This window comes from Fusarium oxysporum, chromosome 7, assembly GCF_000149955.1.
Source record: "Fusarium oxysporum f. sp. lycopersici 4287 chromosome 7, whole genome shotgun sequence".
In the NCBI taxonomy this organism is placed as follows: Eukaryota; Fungi; Ascomycota; class Sordariomycetes; order Hypocreales; family Nectriaceae; genus Fusarium; species Fusarium oxysporum.
The window spans coordinates 365,219-383,098 of NC_030992.1; the positions used below are offsets into that span (position 1 = coordinate 365,219).

Genomic DNA, 17,880 nt, shown 5'->3' on the forward strand with positions numbered 1-17,880 from the left:
AGCTCTCACTCCGGTGGTGCAGTTATCTCGGCCAGTAGCGGGTCGTTCAAGGACCGCGTCCCAAGAAGCAATAGAGGATAAAGGTTCACCGTGAGGTGAGGGTATATTACTCAAGGGGTCTTGAAAAATCGACGGGACGGAAGAAGGGCCATGATCTGCTGTATTTGCTGCTGCTGTTGCAACAGCAGGGACAGTAACAGCTGGTTCTGGTGGTAGACAAGCAGAAGAATCACGGACGGGAGATGCAGATACATTTTCCGGGATGACGATGTTGTTTGCAGTTATGTCGCGGGATCGCCGAAAGGTGCACGTAGACTCGCATTCTCGCCGTTTGCATGCAGAGCAGGGCTGCTGTCGATCGCACCGGAGTTTGCTAATCCTGCAGGGTTCGCAGCTTAGCCGCTTGCGTGGTCGCTTGTGAGGTATTCCTCTGCGCGTAGAGGATGCCCGAGCATCATCTCGGGCTTGGTCTGACATGCTTGTGATGAGTCTCGAATATTGAAGTAATCGGAGAATGAACGGGGAAGTCAGCTCTGCCGGGGTTGGCGTTACTCGATGTACGGTAGTTTGGAGAACTAGGACTAGCAAAGTTTATCGGCGATCAACGGACATGTGGCGGAGATATCGGACATTTTGATTTCTTGTGGCGTACGATTGGATTGGGCTGGCTGGTGGTGGGGACGGGGCTGGGGGCCACGATTGGGCGCCCTTCAACAACTTTCTTCCAATAACACGAAAGTAAAGTAGAGCATTTTACACACGGTTTCGTAGTTTTGTGTTTGCAATTTGACAAGACAATACATCCAGAAAGAGCGAAAACAGATATATATCCTCAAAAACGCCCCTAGTACGACCATGATCGTCTCTAAACCAAAGATGTTGACACAAATTGACGATGCAATGGCAGAAGCTGACATGCTAAATGTCGATGCAATGGTTTACTGAGACTATCAGACTAAAATTACAACCTTTAAGCAGCCACGTAACAAAGACTTGATCTAGCTAGACTGGCTAAACTCATGTACTTGAGTACTGCTCCGAGTCAGATATTTCGGAAAAGTTGTCAACCACTCACAACACGAAAACCCATCTCCATCCCCGAGATGCGAACCAATGTCGTGACTTGGTTGCCCATTTGGCTCGTAGAGGACCGGCTCGTGAACTCCTTCCCTGTCCAAGATTCGACCCCATTAATAACAGAAATTGGAAACCGTATGTGCCCTCCCGGTTCCCTTACCCGAACCTGTTACCATACCGAAACTTTTGTTTTCAAGTTGATGTACTCAATGGCAGTTCCGTAATTAAAAGGCGATAGGTTTGACCTTGCGAATCTATGATTGCCAATGCAAATCCCATACAATTGTTTTCATGTTTATCCAAGCTGTTCAGAGATAAGCCAATACTATCCCAAGAGTACTAGGTATTGGACCCAGTCGGCAATACGGATGGCATACACGATACCAACCCACCGCCACCACCATCCGACGTAGTTTAGTAAAGCTCTGCTGGCCCAGTCTTTGTACCGAAATAGCCTGGCCATACAGCCCACTTTCCAAAATGCCTCAGTGGGTTTGGCCTCATCTAGACGCCAGGGAATCAAGGTTATCAGATGATGGGTTAGTCCCTTGGCCGTTAATTCTTACCTTATCAGATCCACGATGATTATCTTATCATATTATTTTGTCTTCTCCTCGCTTTTAATTGGACCCCAGCTGGCTAGAGTGATCAGATAATCTGCACAGATTTGATGGCGTGTCGATAACATCTTCTCTGCTTTATCTATAAAATCTCTGACATAGCCCTCGTATCAGAGATCTGGATATTCTACAACTTCCAATTTTTCATTTATCTTTTCTCCCGAGTTCAACCCTATCATAACCACACAAAATGACTGGCAAGAGTGATATTCAGGGTCCGCAGATGCAGGACAATCATCTCAACAGGACTATCGTCGTTGCCGCGCAAGAGGCAGTTCACGAGCCTAAAGGCGACTCTATACTTCCAGCCCATGGGGGTGAAGGCAACAATGTGTCGGAGACTGACGATGAAAAAGAAACCCCCGGGGCCTTGCAGCAAGTAATGACCCGAAGCGAGCAAATCTTGACACACGTTCTGTGAGACATCGTCACCCAGATTATAATCAGGATTTACTTGAGCTAATCTAGTTAATAGTATCTGGCTCTTTGTCTTTGCGCTCGGCTTCTCAAACAGCATCTTCAGAGTTCTCACCCCCTACGTCGTCAGCGATTTCAAAAGACACTCTCTTACAGCAACAACCGATGTTGTTGCTAACATCTCCAGTGGTATCTTCAGACTTCCATACGCCAAGCTACTCGATGTCTGGGGGCGGCCCAAGAGTCTCACCCTCATGGTCCTTGTTACCGTTCTTGGTGCCTTGATGAAAGCTGGTTGCAATAATGTCGAAACATATTGTGCCGCTCAGGTCTTTTACTACGTCGGCTACTATGGCATCCAGTTTAGCCTTGTAATCTTCATTTCAGACTCAGCACCTATCCGGAACCGAGCCCTTCTGTTTGGTATCGTCTGGTCTCCATCGCTCATCTCCACCTGGGCTTACGGCCCTACTGCTGATCGCATCTTGACAAATCTCGGATATAGATGGGGCTTTGGTATATGGTGCATCGTCCTACCCGTTTTCTCTGTCCCTGTCCTTACCCTGATGTTCCGTTTCGACAGAAGAGCGAGGCAGGCTGGCTTGATCAAGCGGCCAGAACACGGCAAAACAGTCAGTCAACGCATAGTCTTCTGTCTCAAGGAGTTTGATGTCGTCGGGCTTCTCATTCTTGCGGCTGGTTTGAGTCTGCTCCTCTTGTCTGTGAGTATCTACTCATACCAAGACAAGGGCTGGGGCTCACCCCTAATTATTTGCTTCTTGGTGTTTGGGCCGCTCCTGATCATATGTTTCATCCTTTATGAGATATATCTTGCACCAGTGACCTTCCTATCATCACGCTTAATGAAGGATCGAACTGTTGTTTGGACTAACATCATGGCTGCGACGCTCTATACGTCTGAGTTTATCTGCTCCGCCTATGTGTATTCGATGCTTATTGTGGTTTTTAACCAATCCATAACAGCCGCCACTTATATCAACAGCATCTACTATATCGGGTCGTCATTCTGGACGATAGTCCTCGGCTTCGTGATATGCTACTACGGGCGAATGAAAATTATCACACTTGCTACTGGTATCCCATTCTTCATTCTCGGCCAGGGTATGATGATTGCCTTCAAACCCCGGCTTCACCCCCATCGTTTTGATGGTAGTTTGCAAGATCCTTATCGCTTTTGGTGGTGGCACTATATATCCAATCGAGCAGATGACTCTGATGGCCGTTTCCCAGGAACACACGCCAGCCCTTCTGGCCGTCGAGTCAGTTATTGTTGATGTTGGAAAGGGCGCAGGGTCAGCTATCGCTACTGCCATCTGGACTGGCATGTTCAGGAAGAAACTGGCTGAGTATCTACCTACCAGTGAGCTTCAAAGCTTGATGATATCTATGGCAGCCTTGATATCCAGTCATCTTATCCACTTGGGAGTGCTGCCAGAGCCGCAATCAATCACGCCTACCTGGATACTCAACGCATCATCTTCATTACTTCGACCTCGCTGCTTGTCCTGGCTTGGGCCTCCGTTCTCTTCTGGAAGGACTACGATGTCAAGAAAATGCGCAGCCTTCGAAAGGGTTTGCCAGTCTAAAATGATCACCCGATATATCAGACAAGAGAAGCTAGGTTGAAGACTAAGTGTAGACTGAAGGGACGCGATATTAGCTTTGTTCTAGATAAATTGGTACATGCCTCTTACTTGAGCCATGAATTGAGTAGTGGCAGGCAAGTTACTAGCGCTCTTGACGTTCGAAACCTCTTTTCAAGGTGGATCAGAATTGTACACATATCTTGGTGTATCTTTAGTCGATGGTTGCGGACATTCTTACCTTCTGGGGAAGCTGATGCTACGCAGTTCTTCCCCGCAATAATGCTACCGTAGCGCCTTACCAGTCGTTTCAAGGTCCACATAGGCTTCGATACATGCTGTGTCTCCAGTCAAGACTGCAACTTTATCCTTCAATTTGATAGTCGATATATCGGGACTATCTTAAATTCACACCAAAAGCTTCCAGGGATATGTTACACTGTCAAGTAATCTTCTATCTTGCCATTGAACCAAACCCCAAACTAGTAAAATACCCAGGGGTTTCGCCAACCACATTCCATTACTTTTACTGCAATCGCACAAATGAGTCCAGCAGCGTAGCAGCATGTGGTAAAGCTGATCAGGCCCCAATACTCTCCGTTACAACGGGATAAAATCTCTCCCGCAATTGGAATGCCTGTGAGAGTTCTGTTTAAGTTAACAATGGCCTTGTGTCAAGGGTTTTTCGAACGAGATGAAGGGAGCGACCTACCCCAGGCTAACGACCGTGTAAGCTGTCGCGTAATACCGCCCATAGTGCTCTGTCTCGCATAATTGCCCTATACACACAGGGGTGAGGCTGATACCGCTGCCACTGAAGAATCCAAAAGCACAGCTGTAAATCACCAGCTTTGGTACATTTCCTCCTGCTGGTAGCCAGAGACAGACATTACAAAAGAGACAGAGGGCAACAGTGATAATCAAAACGTTGAATCGTCCTACCACATCGGCAAAGTATCCAGGAAGTACGCGCCCAAAGAACGATCCTGCATTCATAATGGCAAGAAGCTGGTACGACAACTTGGACGGAACCCCATGAGCTAAGGCGTACGATGAGATATACGAAATTGGAATGAAAATTCCCCATTCCACAAAGAAGACCGTCAAGGTAGTAAGAAGGAATGGGGTATTCCTAAAAATCCGAAGATCGGGTACGATGTTTTTCTTGGAAAACGGCTTTGTAGGTAGACGAGACGTGATGGTGATGCATGCAATACCTAGGCAGATCAGCCAGATAAGAGCAAGGACCCGAGTCGCCCAAGCGAACCCAATCCTAGCAATAAGGCTCTCCAGTACAAGGGGAATTATAATCCCTCCTATCGCACCACCTCCTGCTGCGGTCCCTGTTGTGATGCCGCGCTTCTCAAAGAAGAAATGACTGATGGCTGCTATGGCTGGTGTGAAGACAAGCGATGTTCCCAAGCCTCCACAGAAGCCGAAGGACAGCATAAAGTGCCAGTATTCGTTGCAAAAGCCGAGAGTGACCATTGTGGCCATGATAAGAGTTGATCCAGCAAGTACTAATATACGAGGTCCTCGCGCGTCGAAGATAGGCCCGATGATGATGCCGCAAAAAAACGTGAGAAATGTGTATATGCTAAAAATCCAGCCGATCTTTCCAGAATCATATCGTTGTAGTTGATGTGTTTCCAGATAAGCTTGAAACGAGCCCAAGGAGTTCACCAGACCTAGACTGGCAAGTAGGCCCAGGAAGCTGCCAAAGACACAGAGCCAGCCTGCCAGGCCACCTTCAGGATAAATATTTCCCCTTGTGTCGTTGAGTGAAGCTCTTGGAGGAGCAGTCTCGTCGTGAGGGCTTTGGTTTTTTTGTTTCGGTGCAGTATTGCTTTGGCCCGACTGAGAGGATCTTGTTGGTATCTCCATGTCCTTGACCGCCATGACTTAAGTTGCTGATTCTGTTATAGCGAGTACTGCCACAAGATTGTGCAGTGTGATACGTCAGACATGACAATAGTTGTCATTGACAGACTGGCATACCATTTATGAAGGAGCTTGAGTCTTGCTTTCTTAGATATTACGTGATCCTGATGGCGATGCGGATCAATCCGATGATACTGAACATCTCAGGATACTTCGCATCGGAGAGGTTGTCGGAGATATTCGGGGTCATTCCACTGTTTCCAGCCACATCGGGCATAATCGGATATTCTAATGTGCCTCAATCTGGGGTTCTCCAACTAACCCGATTAACCCAATTTCGTGATTCGTTACGGCTCAGAAACGCACGAAATACGATCATCTTAGAAACCACATATTAAAACGCATCCTCAGCCAACACACAGCCTGTATCCTTGCACCATGTACCAACCCCATACTTTATATTGTACCCTACTGTAGAACACCATCATGTCTCAAAGCGATTGTATCTCGCCTCGGGGCGTCGGGTTCTTGCCCGACGCTCCCAAATTCTTCGACGTTCTCAACGATTTGTGGGATCCAGAGACAAACCCGGAGGGCATCGTCAATCTTGGCCTCGCTGAGAATGTAGGGATCCGTTATATTAAACGTATGCTTGGGCTAATAGATACAGGCGCTGATGCAAACGGAAATGACCTCTTTCATTAACTCCCATGTATGAACTTCCCAAGATTTCACGTATGATGTATACTGATCATGTCAGCTTCGCGCTGAACCTCATGCATTGACTTATGGGGATGGATTTACTGGTTCGAAGCTACTCAAAGAGGCCTTTTGCCAGTTGTTAAACGATTACTTCAACCCTCGCATCCCCGTCCTGCCGTCGCACTTGACTATCACGCCTGGCGTGGGTAATGCAATTGAATGCTGTGCGTGGTCGCTCTTCAACTCGCAGGACCAAGTACTCATCGGACGACCTTATTGGACTGCATTCAATTACATCTTTGGCATCCGAGCCGGGTAAGTTTATCCCTTCATTATTCCAGAACCAGCCATTAACCTCAAACAGGGTCCAGGTCCGTGAGGTTTCATTCAGCGGCACTGACCCTTTCTGTCTGGAAGCTATTAATGAATATGAGAAGGAATACATACAGGCACAGAAAGAGGGAAAATGTGTTCAAGCTATACTTTTATGCTCCCCGCACAACCCACTAGGTCTGTATTGACAGAAGTTTAAATTGTATACAAACGACAGAAACTGACAAATCAACAAGGTCGCTGTTACAGCAAACGAGTCTTGATAGCCTATATGCGGCTATGTGGTAAATTGGGACTTCATCTTATTGTCGACGAGATCTATGCACTATCGGTTTTTGAGAACCCCGAAATGGATGATCCTGTTCCATTCACTTCCATATTGTCTTTGAGTGCTGAAGGACTTATGGATCCTCGAAAAGTCCATGTCCAATGGGGATTCAGCAAAGTATGAAATTCAACGCTTTCTTATATACCTTCTTGAGTTGACACCACGCCAGGATTTCGGTGCCACTGGTATACGCATCGGTTGCCTCATAAGTCAATCTAATCCATTATTTCTAAAGTCTCTTGAGAGCTTCTCGTGAGTCTTCAAGTATTGCGTGTTTGTCTATGGTTATTGATTAAATCTCAGACTCTTCAACTTTCCATCGAGCCTTGCTGATAATGTGGCGGCGTCCCTCCTGTTGGACAAGGAATTCACTAAAAGCTATATCCTTTTGTATCGATCGCGGCTTTCGCAGAGTTACAAGCATGTCACTCAGTTCCTGCAAGAGCATGGGATACCATATCGCAAGTCAAACGCCTCTTTGTTTTTGATGGTGAACTTGACAGCGGCAAGCCATCATTACGCCACGAGTGATGATGATATTCTAGCTCTTTTGAGAAAAGAAAAGCTATATATCACATCGGCAAGTGGCTACAGGAATGAAGAGCCCGGGTGGTTTCGTCTAGTGATTGCGCACCCACAATATGTGTTGGATGAAGGGTTGAAAAGGATGCTCAGAGCTTTGTCTTAAGCCCTATATTAGACTTTAGATGAGTTTGAGAGAGAAAGACATATTTGTAGATGGCATCACTGAATGGTATAAGAGTTACAGATACGGTTGCAATTTAGCAATACTTGAGCACTGTGGTTAAGTTTGTATATACTATCTGGGTCTCCATCTCGAAGCCCTGTATCACGAGAAGCAGGCTAGAAACAATCCAATACTTAAGTTAAGCAATGGATGTGTCAAACCTGTTTAGAATAATGTTTATCGTTTCTTATCACAGCCATTGTTTTCAGCGGCTTAGGAAATACTCTGGTCACTGAAACACTTGAACACTTTGGTGTCCCAAGGCGGCATGTCATGAAATCATTGATGGAGATTCGCCGATGGATATGAAAAATCTCGGAAGAACTATGTTGGACAGATGGATTAACTAAGGCCCAACCGAGAACGATGCAGAATCTCTGCCAAAGCAATGTGTCTTTCCCCGTTCAAAGTTGTCCGAAAAGTCCGATGCCCCCGCTATTTACAGCTTCTGACTACAATTGATGACGTTAGATGTATCGGCGACGAGAGGACTGATCATCCTCACCATTCCTCTGAGCTTTCTACAGCTTTGCCACCTACGGCCGGGACTGGCTCCAGGCGCTTGGATGATGACCCCGCTTCCACACAAACTGCTCGAAAAGGCTCGAATAAATGCACTAGATAGTGTCATTCTACCTCCCGCCTATCCTATAATAACCGAAAATGATCAGAAAGTGCAGACCAGAGACACCAGGGAGAAGAGGACGCTGCAGGGCGATAGCCGTAGCTAACTTGCGGCGCAGCAGTCGCCGCAGCCGCGAGAAATGACGACTCGATGACTTTCCGCCAGCATTCCCCGCTTTCCTGCCCTCACAACTTTATATCCTCTCAGAACTGCCATATTTCTATTATAAATATATTATAATGTAATAATATATTACTAATAAGGAGGTTATAGGTAGAAATACTATTACAAAAGTAGTATTAGATTAAAGGATTTACCTGCATTTAACTTACAGCTTATGCTAGTTAAAAGTTTCCATCATAAACCACTTTTTACTTAGCACAGATTATCAGATCTGGGCAGTTTTAGCTATTTTACTCTAATAAAAGCAATGAATACATATAACTAGCTCTGTTGCCACTTATTAATAATTATTTGCCACTCACCCTGCTTAATAGCCTGTTCTTTAATCGTCTCCTCCCACCTCTTAAGACAAGAAACCCACGCGTTAACAAACCGAGCTTTTTGACAGTCTTCAGCGTTCAAACAGTCATCTCTTGCCCTTGCATCAAGTGACACTACTTGATCCCTCATCTTGATTGACAAAGCTTTGAGGTGTCGCTCTGTACTGCCTCTATTCAGTAACGCTGAATGTGCTGTGATCAACTCGACATATTGCACTTGGATAGCAGTTTGAACCTCGTCTAGCTCCTCATGCCACTTGTACATTTCATGAGTGGGGCGCATTTCGGAAACCTGTTCATCTTGGCTGATTCTTCTGTAGAGATTATTGCGCGCGCTTTGGTCGTCCATGTGCTCAAGTGAACTTGCCACAGCTTGCTGCACCAAGAACCGCTCCACCGTTGCCGCTGCCTCGTACCCGACGTTACCACCGTCCATGTACTCGCTTCCCACTGAGAGAGGAACCGCGTTTTCCATGGTTGCCTGGGTCACGTTCGCAGCAGTATTGCCAGGATCGAGCGCAGCAGAAAGCGAATCAATCTGAGCTTCGGCGCCGTGGAAGAAGCCATCCGCAAAATTGCTGGGATCCGCCGTAGCTGAGTCTGCTATTTCCCCGAGACTTTCTGGCGGATCGAAGACTACCCCTTGTGCTGATGCTCCCTCGACTCCCATGGCTGCGATGTCGCTGAGCAGTACTGAAGTCCCAAAGCCAATACCAGCCGTTAACACATTGACAACGATAGGTATCACACGATCTCGTAGATTGCATTCATACGGCGTGATTTTATATTTCTTGATGATGCCATTGATCACGTTGAGCTTTGAGCACGCTACCCAAAGCTGTCTGAAGCCGACAATGGATGTGATGGTCGACAATCCCATGGTCGGAAGCCAGAGGATGGCGCCCATGCCAATCTTGGTAGAGTAGCCGTATATTTGGCGGTTCTTGAGCACCTCTCGCTCTCGAATCTCGTTCATCCTCTGCGTTGTAACCAATTCCTCGAGCTTCGTCTCATATTCGAGGCGGTTGAAGTAAAGTGATTCTTTAATTTTCATTTCTTCTGTCTGCTTTTCTGTCTGCCACCTTCCTGTTGATTGCTGTCCAGATTCACATTTAAATATCCTGGACCCCTGTTTTCAGCTTTCAGCCTTGCGGGGGCCACAAGGGTCCACTTGTTGTTGACATCAGGCCATGGCGTTGTGGCCGAGGCTAGACCGATCTCAGGCGGCGCCGCATATATTCCTCGAAATTCCACCATAAGAGACCCACGCGTCAATCCTTTAGGCCCCATAGGCTGCAGACCCAAGTCTTAGTCAATTCACTAGCCGTCTCCCGCCGGGGAACGGAGACGGTGAAGGACCATCGAAAGTCTATTTGGTCACAAGGTTGACCCTTTATACAAAGTCCAGAGGAAAAGCTCTCCTCCCACGTCATGGCAGCATGTTGCCGAATTCAGACCCATGATAACACTACTGCAGCAAGGGTTTAATATGGTATGCTGAACAATCTGGCCTGTGCACAGGGCGAAGCTTTTCCGTTTAGGAAAGATAGCCCATCTCACCAGCACGCTTTCAGCCCCATTGTCCTTTTTGCGTCTCACTAATGATTCTTTTGGGAACTGGAGTACATTTCAACTCCGTCTTATCACGGAGAATCCCTGATGTTTTCATTTCATCCAATACTACATCTCCGAGGCTTTAGTACTTGTCTGAGAAGAAAGAGGATAAAATCCATGACAGATGAAAGGTCAGTTCCAAAAAGCATTCCAGTCAACAGAGCCATCGATGAGCTATAGCTTCTCCAGCAAGGTGGAAGGCTTGTGTCATCCTCTCCATCAAGCTCTTTGCGGAACTTGATGTATGCGTTCGTTGACAGAGCTTCGGTAACAGGTGAGAGAGTTGAGACAGCCTTCCAGACAAAAAATGTCTGGATAACCTGACTTGTAGTACGGGCGATGATATGGGCGATAGTATGGGAGTAGTTAAGTATACTGTTGGCTCGTTCGCACCGTCACCGTATCTGCCTTGAAATCCTCAGAAGCTAGTTGGTCAACTACATATTTGTAGTTTAGCTGGGGAGCATCCTTCTGCACATTGCAAATAGATTTCTCGTCAAGCCCAACTTCGTCAGTTGGGTTCCGAATCGTGACTTGCAGTGTAGTCTGCAGATTGAAAGCAACCTGAGTGAGCTTCCTGCTGTTGTATAAAAACCACTATGCCAAAGGGCTCAAAAACATAAGGACCCCTACATTAGGGCCTAAGGCAACAGGGCTTTTATTCTGTATAACACCCGGCCTTCCCAGCTGTGATGTTACCAGGATGTACTTGAGAGATGAGTATTGAGGCGATATCAATGTACTTCTGGGCTTCGTTGCTATCGGTGGGGGCATCGTTAATGGAAGCCGGATGGATGTTACCTTGCACGTCTTCTGGTTTGTCGTGGTTCGGCTATTGTTTGAATCGCTGCAAAGTGGGAATGGCATGTCTTTCAAAAAAATGTAATCGTCCTGCCCATTGCTTCTGACTGATCCTAAGACAGGGGTAACATAGCCTTGGCGTTAGTGTTGGCAGGAAATAGTTCAGTAATTGTGTTGGCCAGGTTGCCAATGGCTCAAGATCTTCTCCATTCGCGCCTCTCATACAAACCTTGTAAGCATTAACTATTTTTGCAAAGTTCTGCTTGTCGGTGTCAACTTGCTTCATAGTCAGGTTAACGTTAATCCAGCCACACCCTTTGCCTAATGGATAAGGGCTTTCGAGAATTTTTCTCGCCTTGTACTCATTATCTGAATATAGGACTATGAAACCGGTGTTGCGATAGATATGAATGGAGTCTTTGGCGAAGGTGATGATCGGCATGGCATTGCAGAGAATGCCCCCTCTGAGGATGGGTGCTCCAGTGCCAGACATTGCAACCCCGATTTTTCATATAAAAGTGATGTTTCGGAGATAATGAGGGCAAAGAAGAGATGGAGAAGTTCAGCTCAGCAGTGATGCGGGGTTGCATGAAAATGAGGCTGCAGAACCAGGTTGAGCAAGGCAGAAGGCTCGTTAGTCATAATATTGGACATGCTGACGCCTGACATGCGGTCTATTTGTTTAAGGTGATAAGTGGAAATCTACCTTATGTGAAGCATTTCAAATACATGGCAAATTAAAACAATTACAATCCCCATCGCCTCAATGAATCAATGAATCAACGAAGTATACTCACGTCAAGATTCTGAGAGTGGTATTAAGCTCTCAGCCGGCCAGTCTTTCGTGAAATGTACCTATCGATTACGAAGCAAGTTGCTTACATATACGTCTACTCCTGCGCGTTAAGCTGTCATTTGCTCAGCGATAAATATCTAGCTTATAACTTCGATATTATACTAAGATGCCTAACTGATTGCTATAGCATAAAGCTGATATAAGGAAAGCCTACCTTTTTAAAACTTGTTTTTAACCTTGTTGATATCTTAGCGACTTAAATCAAAGCAGCGCAATAATAGTAACACCTAAATACCTTTATCACATTGGTGAAAACCTTATTATCAACCGTCACGTGCTCCCGGCACAGGCGTAACATGGAAATATTTAAACGTGGCCTGCTCTCACTTTCCACTTTTGCTTTTCCATCGCATGCCACGCTTACTGCAAGTCAGATGTCTTACTGTTTTACTTTGGTTTCTCCCATCCTCCCTCCCAACTAACACGTCGAACAAAGTCACCATGCTTCTCACCTTCCGGAAGCTTGTCTTCATCTTGATGATTATGATTGTTAGTAGTCTTGCCGTCATGCCGTTGGTATCGTATGTGCGTGACCAAAGATCATGCGGCAACTATGACGCTCCTGGCATCGCGTTCGCCTTAGCTCATGACCATGGGTAACTACATTGACACTGGGGTAACTTTCTTGTGACTCTTAAGTATAGAACTGCGCCGATCTTCTTTTAAAAATGCCCATCCGTGGCTGTCGCGAGAGTTGAAGGCATCGCACTTTACGAGGAGTTTATGCTACGACAAAACACGACCTGGCCAACGATGGGCAATTCAAGCAGTCTACATATACCAGTATCCCAGCTATGGAGAGTATATGAACGATTTGGGAAACAGTCAGAAACTGTGCCAGAGGTCCACAAAGCCGCTGTCGAGCTGGTACAGAAAGGTTTGGACGCAGAAGTGGAGTTATATCTCGGCAACCCTATATGTTTTGTGAACCGTTGTTTTATTTGGACAAGAAATGAACCATGTTTATCACGCCAGTACTATTGCCGAAGCAGTTCATCAAACGGGACTTACACAACCCTGGAATGGAAGAGCTACCGCTCCTCGTCTTGCTCTTCTTGGCAATGGGGAGGAGAACTTTAGTCGGCCTGAGAGTCTTGTCCTTGCCGTTGACAATAGCCAATACGGCTTCTATCTCGAGGTTACCTACTAGAATGAACGCATAATAGAGATGGCCCGTCACAACTATCATCCTTATACTGGAAATAGAATTCTTCTGAAAGGGCATTTTCGTTCCAACAGGCGCTCGAGGATATTGTCAAAAGGTTTTTCGAATACAACCCAGGGGGTGGCAAGATGTCGTAGAATATCGAGGATCTTGTAATCTATGGCGATAATATTTGAGACCCCCACTTTCCAAACAACTCTAGACTCCTAACTCGTTCTAGGTGCACGTCAAAGTCAACCGCTTTACTCTCCTGCTCTAGGGCTTGCTCAAGCCACGTTTAAGAACCTCGATGATTCTTTTCTTACCATCAGAAAGAGAGCTCAGTTTGGGTGTTGCTGGAAATCTGGAGGGAGGGGCTGTCCAAGGGTATGGAGAGACGAGATATATATCTAGAAGGGGTCAATAAGAGCTACATTAGTAAAGTTCCTAGCCTGGCTATAATAAAAGTATCAGAAAGACATTAATTATTAAAGCTATTGAATTATAGTTAGTAATTATAATTAAATTCATAAAATAAAAAATAATTAAGGTTTAATTTTAAAATTAAATTTTATAAGTTATTTTTTGCCCTTACACCCTTAAGTAAATCCTTTTATTATTGTTTAATTATTATATAAAATACCTTAAATATTTATAACCACTTCTTTTATCTTACCCTAGAAGTATAATCTGCTTATATCAGAACGATTACATATAGTCTAACTAAAATAGTGCGGCACTAGTTGTGCTGGTTGATGCGTTCACATAATCGTAATCATCGCCGCGCAATGACGTCGATGTTGACACCAAGATCTCAGATGAGTAAGTGATCACGCGACACAACCATATGATTATTAGCTCACTTAAAAATCCGCAAACTTAAATATCCAAGCATGAAGATGCTTGGACTCCCAACTAAGGTTGTATTTTGGCTTATCTCCTACCAAGAAAATGTGGTCGTACGTTCAGCGTCGTCAGATCGCCAACCAGGTAAGATTGGACCACCGCAATCACATCGAATCAGTCGAGCACGCTAGACCTTGTCTTCAAAAACGGTCATTTTCACCACCCAACAACACAAAAACCTCTGAAGAAGGAAGCCCGCAAAAGTCTAGCGAGAGTCGCTTCCAAGTCCAAAGTGTAGGCGAAGATGATCCTCTAAACCCATTGAACTGGTCGCGATTAGCGAGAGCGAAGAACGTCTTTATCATTTGCTTCCTAGTATTTACCCAATGCTGGGCTGGTTCCGCGATATCGATGGGAAACTCTTTGGCCAGTGAAGAGTTCCACGTAAGCCAAGTCGCCGAGAATCTCTCTACTGCCATGTTCTTGTTCGGTGTTGGAACCGGGGCGTTATTCGCTGGACCCATATCTGAAACCGTTGGAAGAAATCCTACGTATTTGGTGGCTACGGCATTTTATCTTTGCTTCATTGTTGGGTCGGCTATGACGCCTACTTTTGGTGGGCAAGTCGTTTGTCGATTCTTTGTGGGCTTATCGGCTAGCGCAACATTAACCATCAATGGGGCGAGTGTGAGTGACCAGTTCAGGCCAGTCAAAAGAGCATTAGTGTTTCCGATTGTTGCTTGGGCAAATGTGGCAGGTAAGTCAATCTCTTCTGAGATCGAAACCGAATTATTAACGTCGTCATAGCTCCCGTTATTGCGCCAATAGCAGGTGGCTGGATTGTCTCCAACCCAAACCTTGGTTGGCGTTGGACAGAATGGATAACTCTGATCATATCTGGAGCTTCCTTTATAGTAGCCCTGTTCTTCCTACCAGAGACATATTTTCCTTTGATTCTTTCATGGAAAGCAAAGGAGCTACGTCGAGTTACTGGTGATCAACGATACACTTCGCAACACGAGCAGAAGCATTCATTCTGGAAGCAAATGAAACAAACCCTTCCACTACCAGCAACATTCTTCCGCAGTGAACCGGTCATTATTGTACTGGGCCTCTACCTCATTTTGCTTTACATCCTGCTCTTCAGCTTTCTCTCAGGCTTTGATTATATCTTCAAACACACATACGGACTCGAGCCTGGATACCAAGGCTCCTGCTTCGCAGCCATTGCTGTGGGAGCAACTGCTTTCGTCCTCTGTGGCCCTGGACTCTACGAGTGGGCAAGACAACATACCGAACGAGTCAAAGGCGCTTCCATCAAGCCCGAGTTCAGGCTCTGGCCCGCCATTGTCACAGCTCCATTCCTCCCCATCTCACTATTCTGGCTGGGCTGGACGAACTATTCCAGCATCTCCATCTGGAGCGGACTCGGAGCTTGTTTCCTGTTCGGCATTGTGTTGACGTCTATTTATGTCAGTAGCTATGAGTACATCACTGATAGCTACGGAGAACACTCTGCTATCGCACTGGGCAGTATTACTATGTCACGGTACCTTATCGCTGGCGGAATGGTCATGGCTGCGCGGCCTATGTATGAAGGTATTGGTGTTCACTGGACCATGACGCTTCTAGGGTGCATTGCAATGTTGCTTACGCCAGCGCCGATTTTGTTCTGGAAGTACGGTCCTCAGCTAAGGCGCAGAAGTCCATACGCAACTACTGATGTATAAGGCTTTTTGTCGTCCAACAGCTTTTCGATTCATGTACAATAGCAGGAGGAGAGCTGTAGATTGTAAAAGAGTCTTTCCTCGACATTATACACGTGTCTTCATATCAGGTATTATTGCTTGGCAAAATTCAAATCAGTACCTCTACTCCCAGCCTCACTCAACCTCAAACTCAACTGGCGCAATATGACTCAATGTAATCGGCGGGCCACTCGCATCTTCACACCCGTTCTTCGGAGAGTACTGACCAGTAGGCGACATAACATCCTCTTTCTTCCCATAGCGCCACCATTTAACCTCCTCATCCTCACATACTTTGAGTTGGTGCCTGTGGCCGGGCTTAAAGGCTCGATCGGCTTCAAGGGCAGCAGAGCGACGAAACCTATAAGTGACGGTGAAAGGGATGTTTGGCTCCAGAGTAATGAAGTAGGCATCATCTCGGCCGCTGAGTGCAAAGCTCAACTGTGGTCGTTTTGGACCCTGGTAGTCTCGAGCTGAAGTGGTGAACCTGTCATAAGATGTGTACAGATGAAGTTCTTACGCCTTTGAGCAAGCCTGAGATTAAATATGGTATGCCATGTGAATATAGTGATAGGCTCAGAAGCGTGTGAGGTTGCTGTGATAGATATGGTAGGAGTGGAAAGTGATTCGGAGCCTCGTGTAAGTTTTGGTGGGTTGATAGATAAGGTTATGGATATTACTGGGGGGTTGGACGTATTTTCAGACATCTTGCCAAAGGTAAAGGGGGATTAATGAAACCAGTAATGTAACACGGAAGAAACATTGTTCTGAGTGCCTGGTCCTATATGTTGTTGGGTGGTGTTGATATGGTGAGTCAGACCACCATGTATGTCCTGAGGTTATGATGACATCAGTTGTGATTACTGATGGAGCCGTGCATGATCTCAACCATTAATATTTTAGCTCGTTATAGCAATACTTAATACGATATTATCTCAACTTCGCCTATGTCATCATCGTCGTGTGTCTCTTCCAAGTCCGCCTCGATGATGTCCTCCTCGTCTTCATCTTCATCCCGCATCATCTCCTCGCCCATGACCTTCCACCTATTCTTGACATCCAAAAACGCACTATCGATATTCTTGCTCGCAAACCACTTGAATCCAATTCGTCTGTAACCAACAGCATACACCTGTTCCGTGGGCGATAGATATATCTGTGTCTCCTGTGCGCTGTTGCCCCTTCTCAGATTACCCTGGATATCTGCCAGTCCACCTGTAAGGTCAATCCCCCCTGCTAGTATGGCGCCCAACGGGACGCCCGCTCCCGCCGAAAGATCCTTAGAAGTAGAAATCGATTGAGCCACCTCGGCGGCGATCACAGTCCGAAGAGCAGTGATCACGTACATCTTGTGGCCGCTGGCGATGGCGTCTTGAATCTCATCCGCGTTCGCTCTTGAGATATGATCTCTTTGAAGAATGAGAGAGGACCTTTGACCTCATAACACATGGCTTTGCACGCCGAAAGATTGAGCACATGCGTGCGAGAGCTATTCCAGGATCCTGATAGAAGCTTGGTAAGGCTAGCTTCCAGGGCTGAACCTTTGCTTTGTTCAATCCGTGTTTTAAAACCAAGCTGTTCTGATACGTGTATTGCATCGTCTGGGAGCGTATATGGCTTGAAAGCGTCGATATGAGGCTGGCTAATGTTGGGCACTAGGTTGCCTAGCTTAATCTTTCCCAGATCAATAGGAGTGCTGATGAGCACGAGTGGCAACGGCATTTTAAATAATAATAATAACGCAATCTTGTCGATACTGATACTATCGTTGAGAAATGGTAATAATACAAAAATGTTAATTGTAGGAAGCAGATTATATGGTGCAGCCCTTCACGGAAAACTCTCAAACATTGTGTTTCAGCTGCGGGGTTGTGCGGCATCTTCATGCCGATCGTAGAGTCCAGCCCTACGCCAATTGGCTATACAGCCTTTATTACTCGCCAACATCCTGGTATGTGTCTCATCAGAGGCGTAAGGCTATTGGATCTAGTGGAATGTGGCGGGCCGAGAATGTTATGACTTTTTACAAGTGA

General features: G+C 46.1%; 7 protein-coding genes across 7 annotated transcripts; 4 read left to right on the forward strand and 3 right to left on the reverse strand.

The window, feature by feature from the left end:
* Window positions 1–1,887: 1,887 nt before the first annotated feature.
* FOXG_04816 (uncharacterized protein) lies at window positions 1,888–3,721 on the forward strand (the record flags this gene model as incomplete). The annotated part of the gene is made up of 4 exons (XM_018382854.1): window positions 1,888–2,114; window positions 2,173–3,236; window positions 3,289–3,481; window positions 3,529–3,721. The coding sequence occupies 4 exons, from the start codon at window positions 1,888–1,890 to the stop codon at window positions 3,719–3,721; spliced, it is 1,677 nt and encodes a 558-aa protein (XP_018239656.1).
* A 705-nt stretch (window positions 3,722–4,426) lies between these two features.
* On the reverse strand, window positions 4,427–5,744 carry FOXG_18908 (uncharacterized protein; the record flags this gene model as incomplete). Its single annotated transcript, XM_018399053.1, has 1 exon — window positions 4,427–5,744. Exon 1 carries the CDS (start codon window positions 5,615–5,617, stop codon window positions 4,427–4,429), a length of 1,191 nt encoding a protein of 396 aa, XP_018239657.1. The 5' UTR covers window positions 5,618–5,744.
* A 212-nt stretch (window positions 5,745–5,956) lies between these two features.
* Window positions 5,957–7,819, forward strand: FOXG_04817 (uncharacterized protein). The gene is made up of 7 exons (XM_018382855.1): window positions 5,957–6,223; window positions 6,270–6,311; window positions 6,360–6,616; window positions 6,666–6,811; window positions 6,871–7,079; window positions 7,132–7,214; window positions 7,266–7,819. Exons 1-7 carry the CDS (start codon window positions 6,086–6,088, stop codon window positions 7,648–7,650), a joined length of 1,260 nt encoding a protein of 419 aa, XP_018239658.1. The 5' UTR covers window positions 5,957–6,085; the 3' UTR covers window positions 7,651–7,819.
* Window positions 7,820–8,618: 799 nt separating this feature from the next.
* FOXG_04818 (uncharacterized protein) lies at window positions 8,619–9,925 on the reverse strand. Its single transcript, XM_018382856.1, has one exon. It carries the CDS (start codon window positions 9,890–9,892, stop codon window positions 8,780–8,782), a length of 1,113 nt encoding a protein of 370 aa, XP_018239659.1. The 5' UTR covers window positions 9,893–9,925; the 3' UTR covers window positions 8,619–8,779.
* Window positions 9,926–12,474: 2,549 nt separating this feature from the next.
* On the forward strand, window positions 12,475–13,333 carry FOXG_18909 (uncharacterized protein). Its single transcript, XM_018399054.1, has one exon. The coding sequence runs from the start codon at window positions 12,833–12,835 to the stop codon at window positions 13,187–13,189; it is 357 nt and encodes a 118-aa protein (XP_018239660.1). The 5' UTR covers window positions 12,475–12,832; the 3' UTR covers window positions 13,190–13,333.
* Window positions 13,334–14,138: 805 nt separating this feature from the next.
* Window positions 14,139–16,787, forward strand: FOXG_18910 (uncharacterized protein). Its single transcript, XM_018399055.1, has 2 exons — window positions 14,139–14,856; window positions 14,907–16,787. Exons 1-2 carry the CDS (start codon window positions 14,205–14,207, stop codon window positions 15,827–15,829), a joined length of 1,575 nt encoding a protein of 524 aa, XP_018239661.1. The 5' UTR covers window positions 14,139–14,204; the 3' UTR covers window positions 15,830–16,787.
* Window positions 16,727–17,538, reverse strand: FOXG_04819 (uncharacterized protein). The gene has a single exon (XM_018382857.1). The coding sequence runs from the start codon at window positions 17,193–17,195 to the stop codon at window positions 16,767–16,769; it is 429 nt and encodes a 142-aa protein (XP_018239662.1). The 5' UTR covers window positions 17,196–17,538; the 3' UTR covers window positions 16,727–16,766.
* Window positions 17,539–17,880: the final 342 nt, after the last annotated feature.

What these genes read in the sequence shown, in the direction of transcription:
- FOXG_04818 (XM_018382856.1), bottom strand. Translation starts at nt 9,892, where the DNA reads ATGAAAATTAAAGAATCACTTTACTTCAACCGCCTCGAATATGAGACG.
- FOXG_18910 (XM_018399055.1), top strand. Translation starts at nt 14,205, where the DNA reads ATGTGGTCGTACGTTCAGCGTCGTCAGATCGCCAACCAGGTAAGATTG. An exon ending in TGCTTGGGCAAATGTGGCAG is followed by an intron (nt 14,857 to 14,906) that starts GTAAGTCAATCT and finishes ACGTCGTCATAG; the next exon opens with CTCCCGTTATTGCGCCAATA.
- FOXG_04817 (XM_018382855.1), top strand. Translation starts at nt 6,086, where the DNA reads ATGTCTCAAAGCGATTGTATCTCGCCTCGGGGCGTCGGGTTCTTGCCC. An exon ending in CTCCCCGCACAACCCACTAG is followed by an intron (nt 6,812 to 6,870) that starts GTCTGTATTGAC and finishes CAAATCAACAAG; the next exon opens with GTCGCTGTTACAGCAAACGA. An exon ending in AAGTCTCTTGAGAGCTTCTC is followed by an intron (nt 7,215 to 7,265) that starts GTGAGTCTTCAA and finishes ATTAAATCTCAG; the next exon opens with ACTCTTCAACTTTCCATCGA.
- FOXG_18909 (XM_018399054.1), top strand. Translation starts at nt 12,833, where the DNA reads ATGCTACGACAAAACACGACCTGGCCAACGATGGGCAATTCAAGCAGT.
- FOXG_04819 (XM_018382857.1), bottom strand. Translation starts at nt 17,195, where the DNA reads ATGTACGTGATCACTGCTCTTCGGACTGTGATCGCCGCCGAGGTGGCT.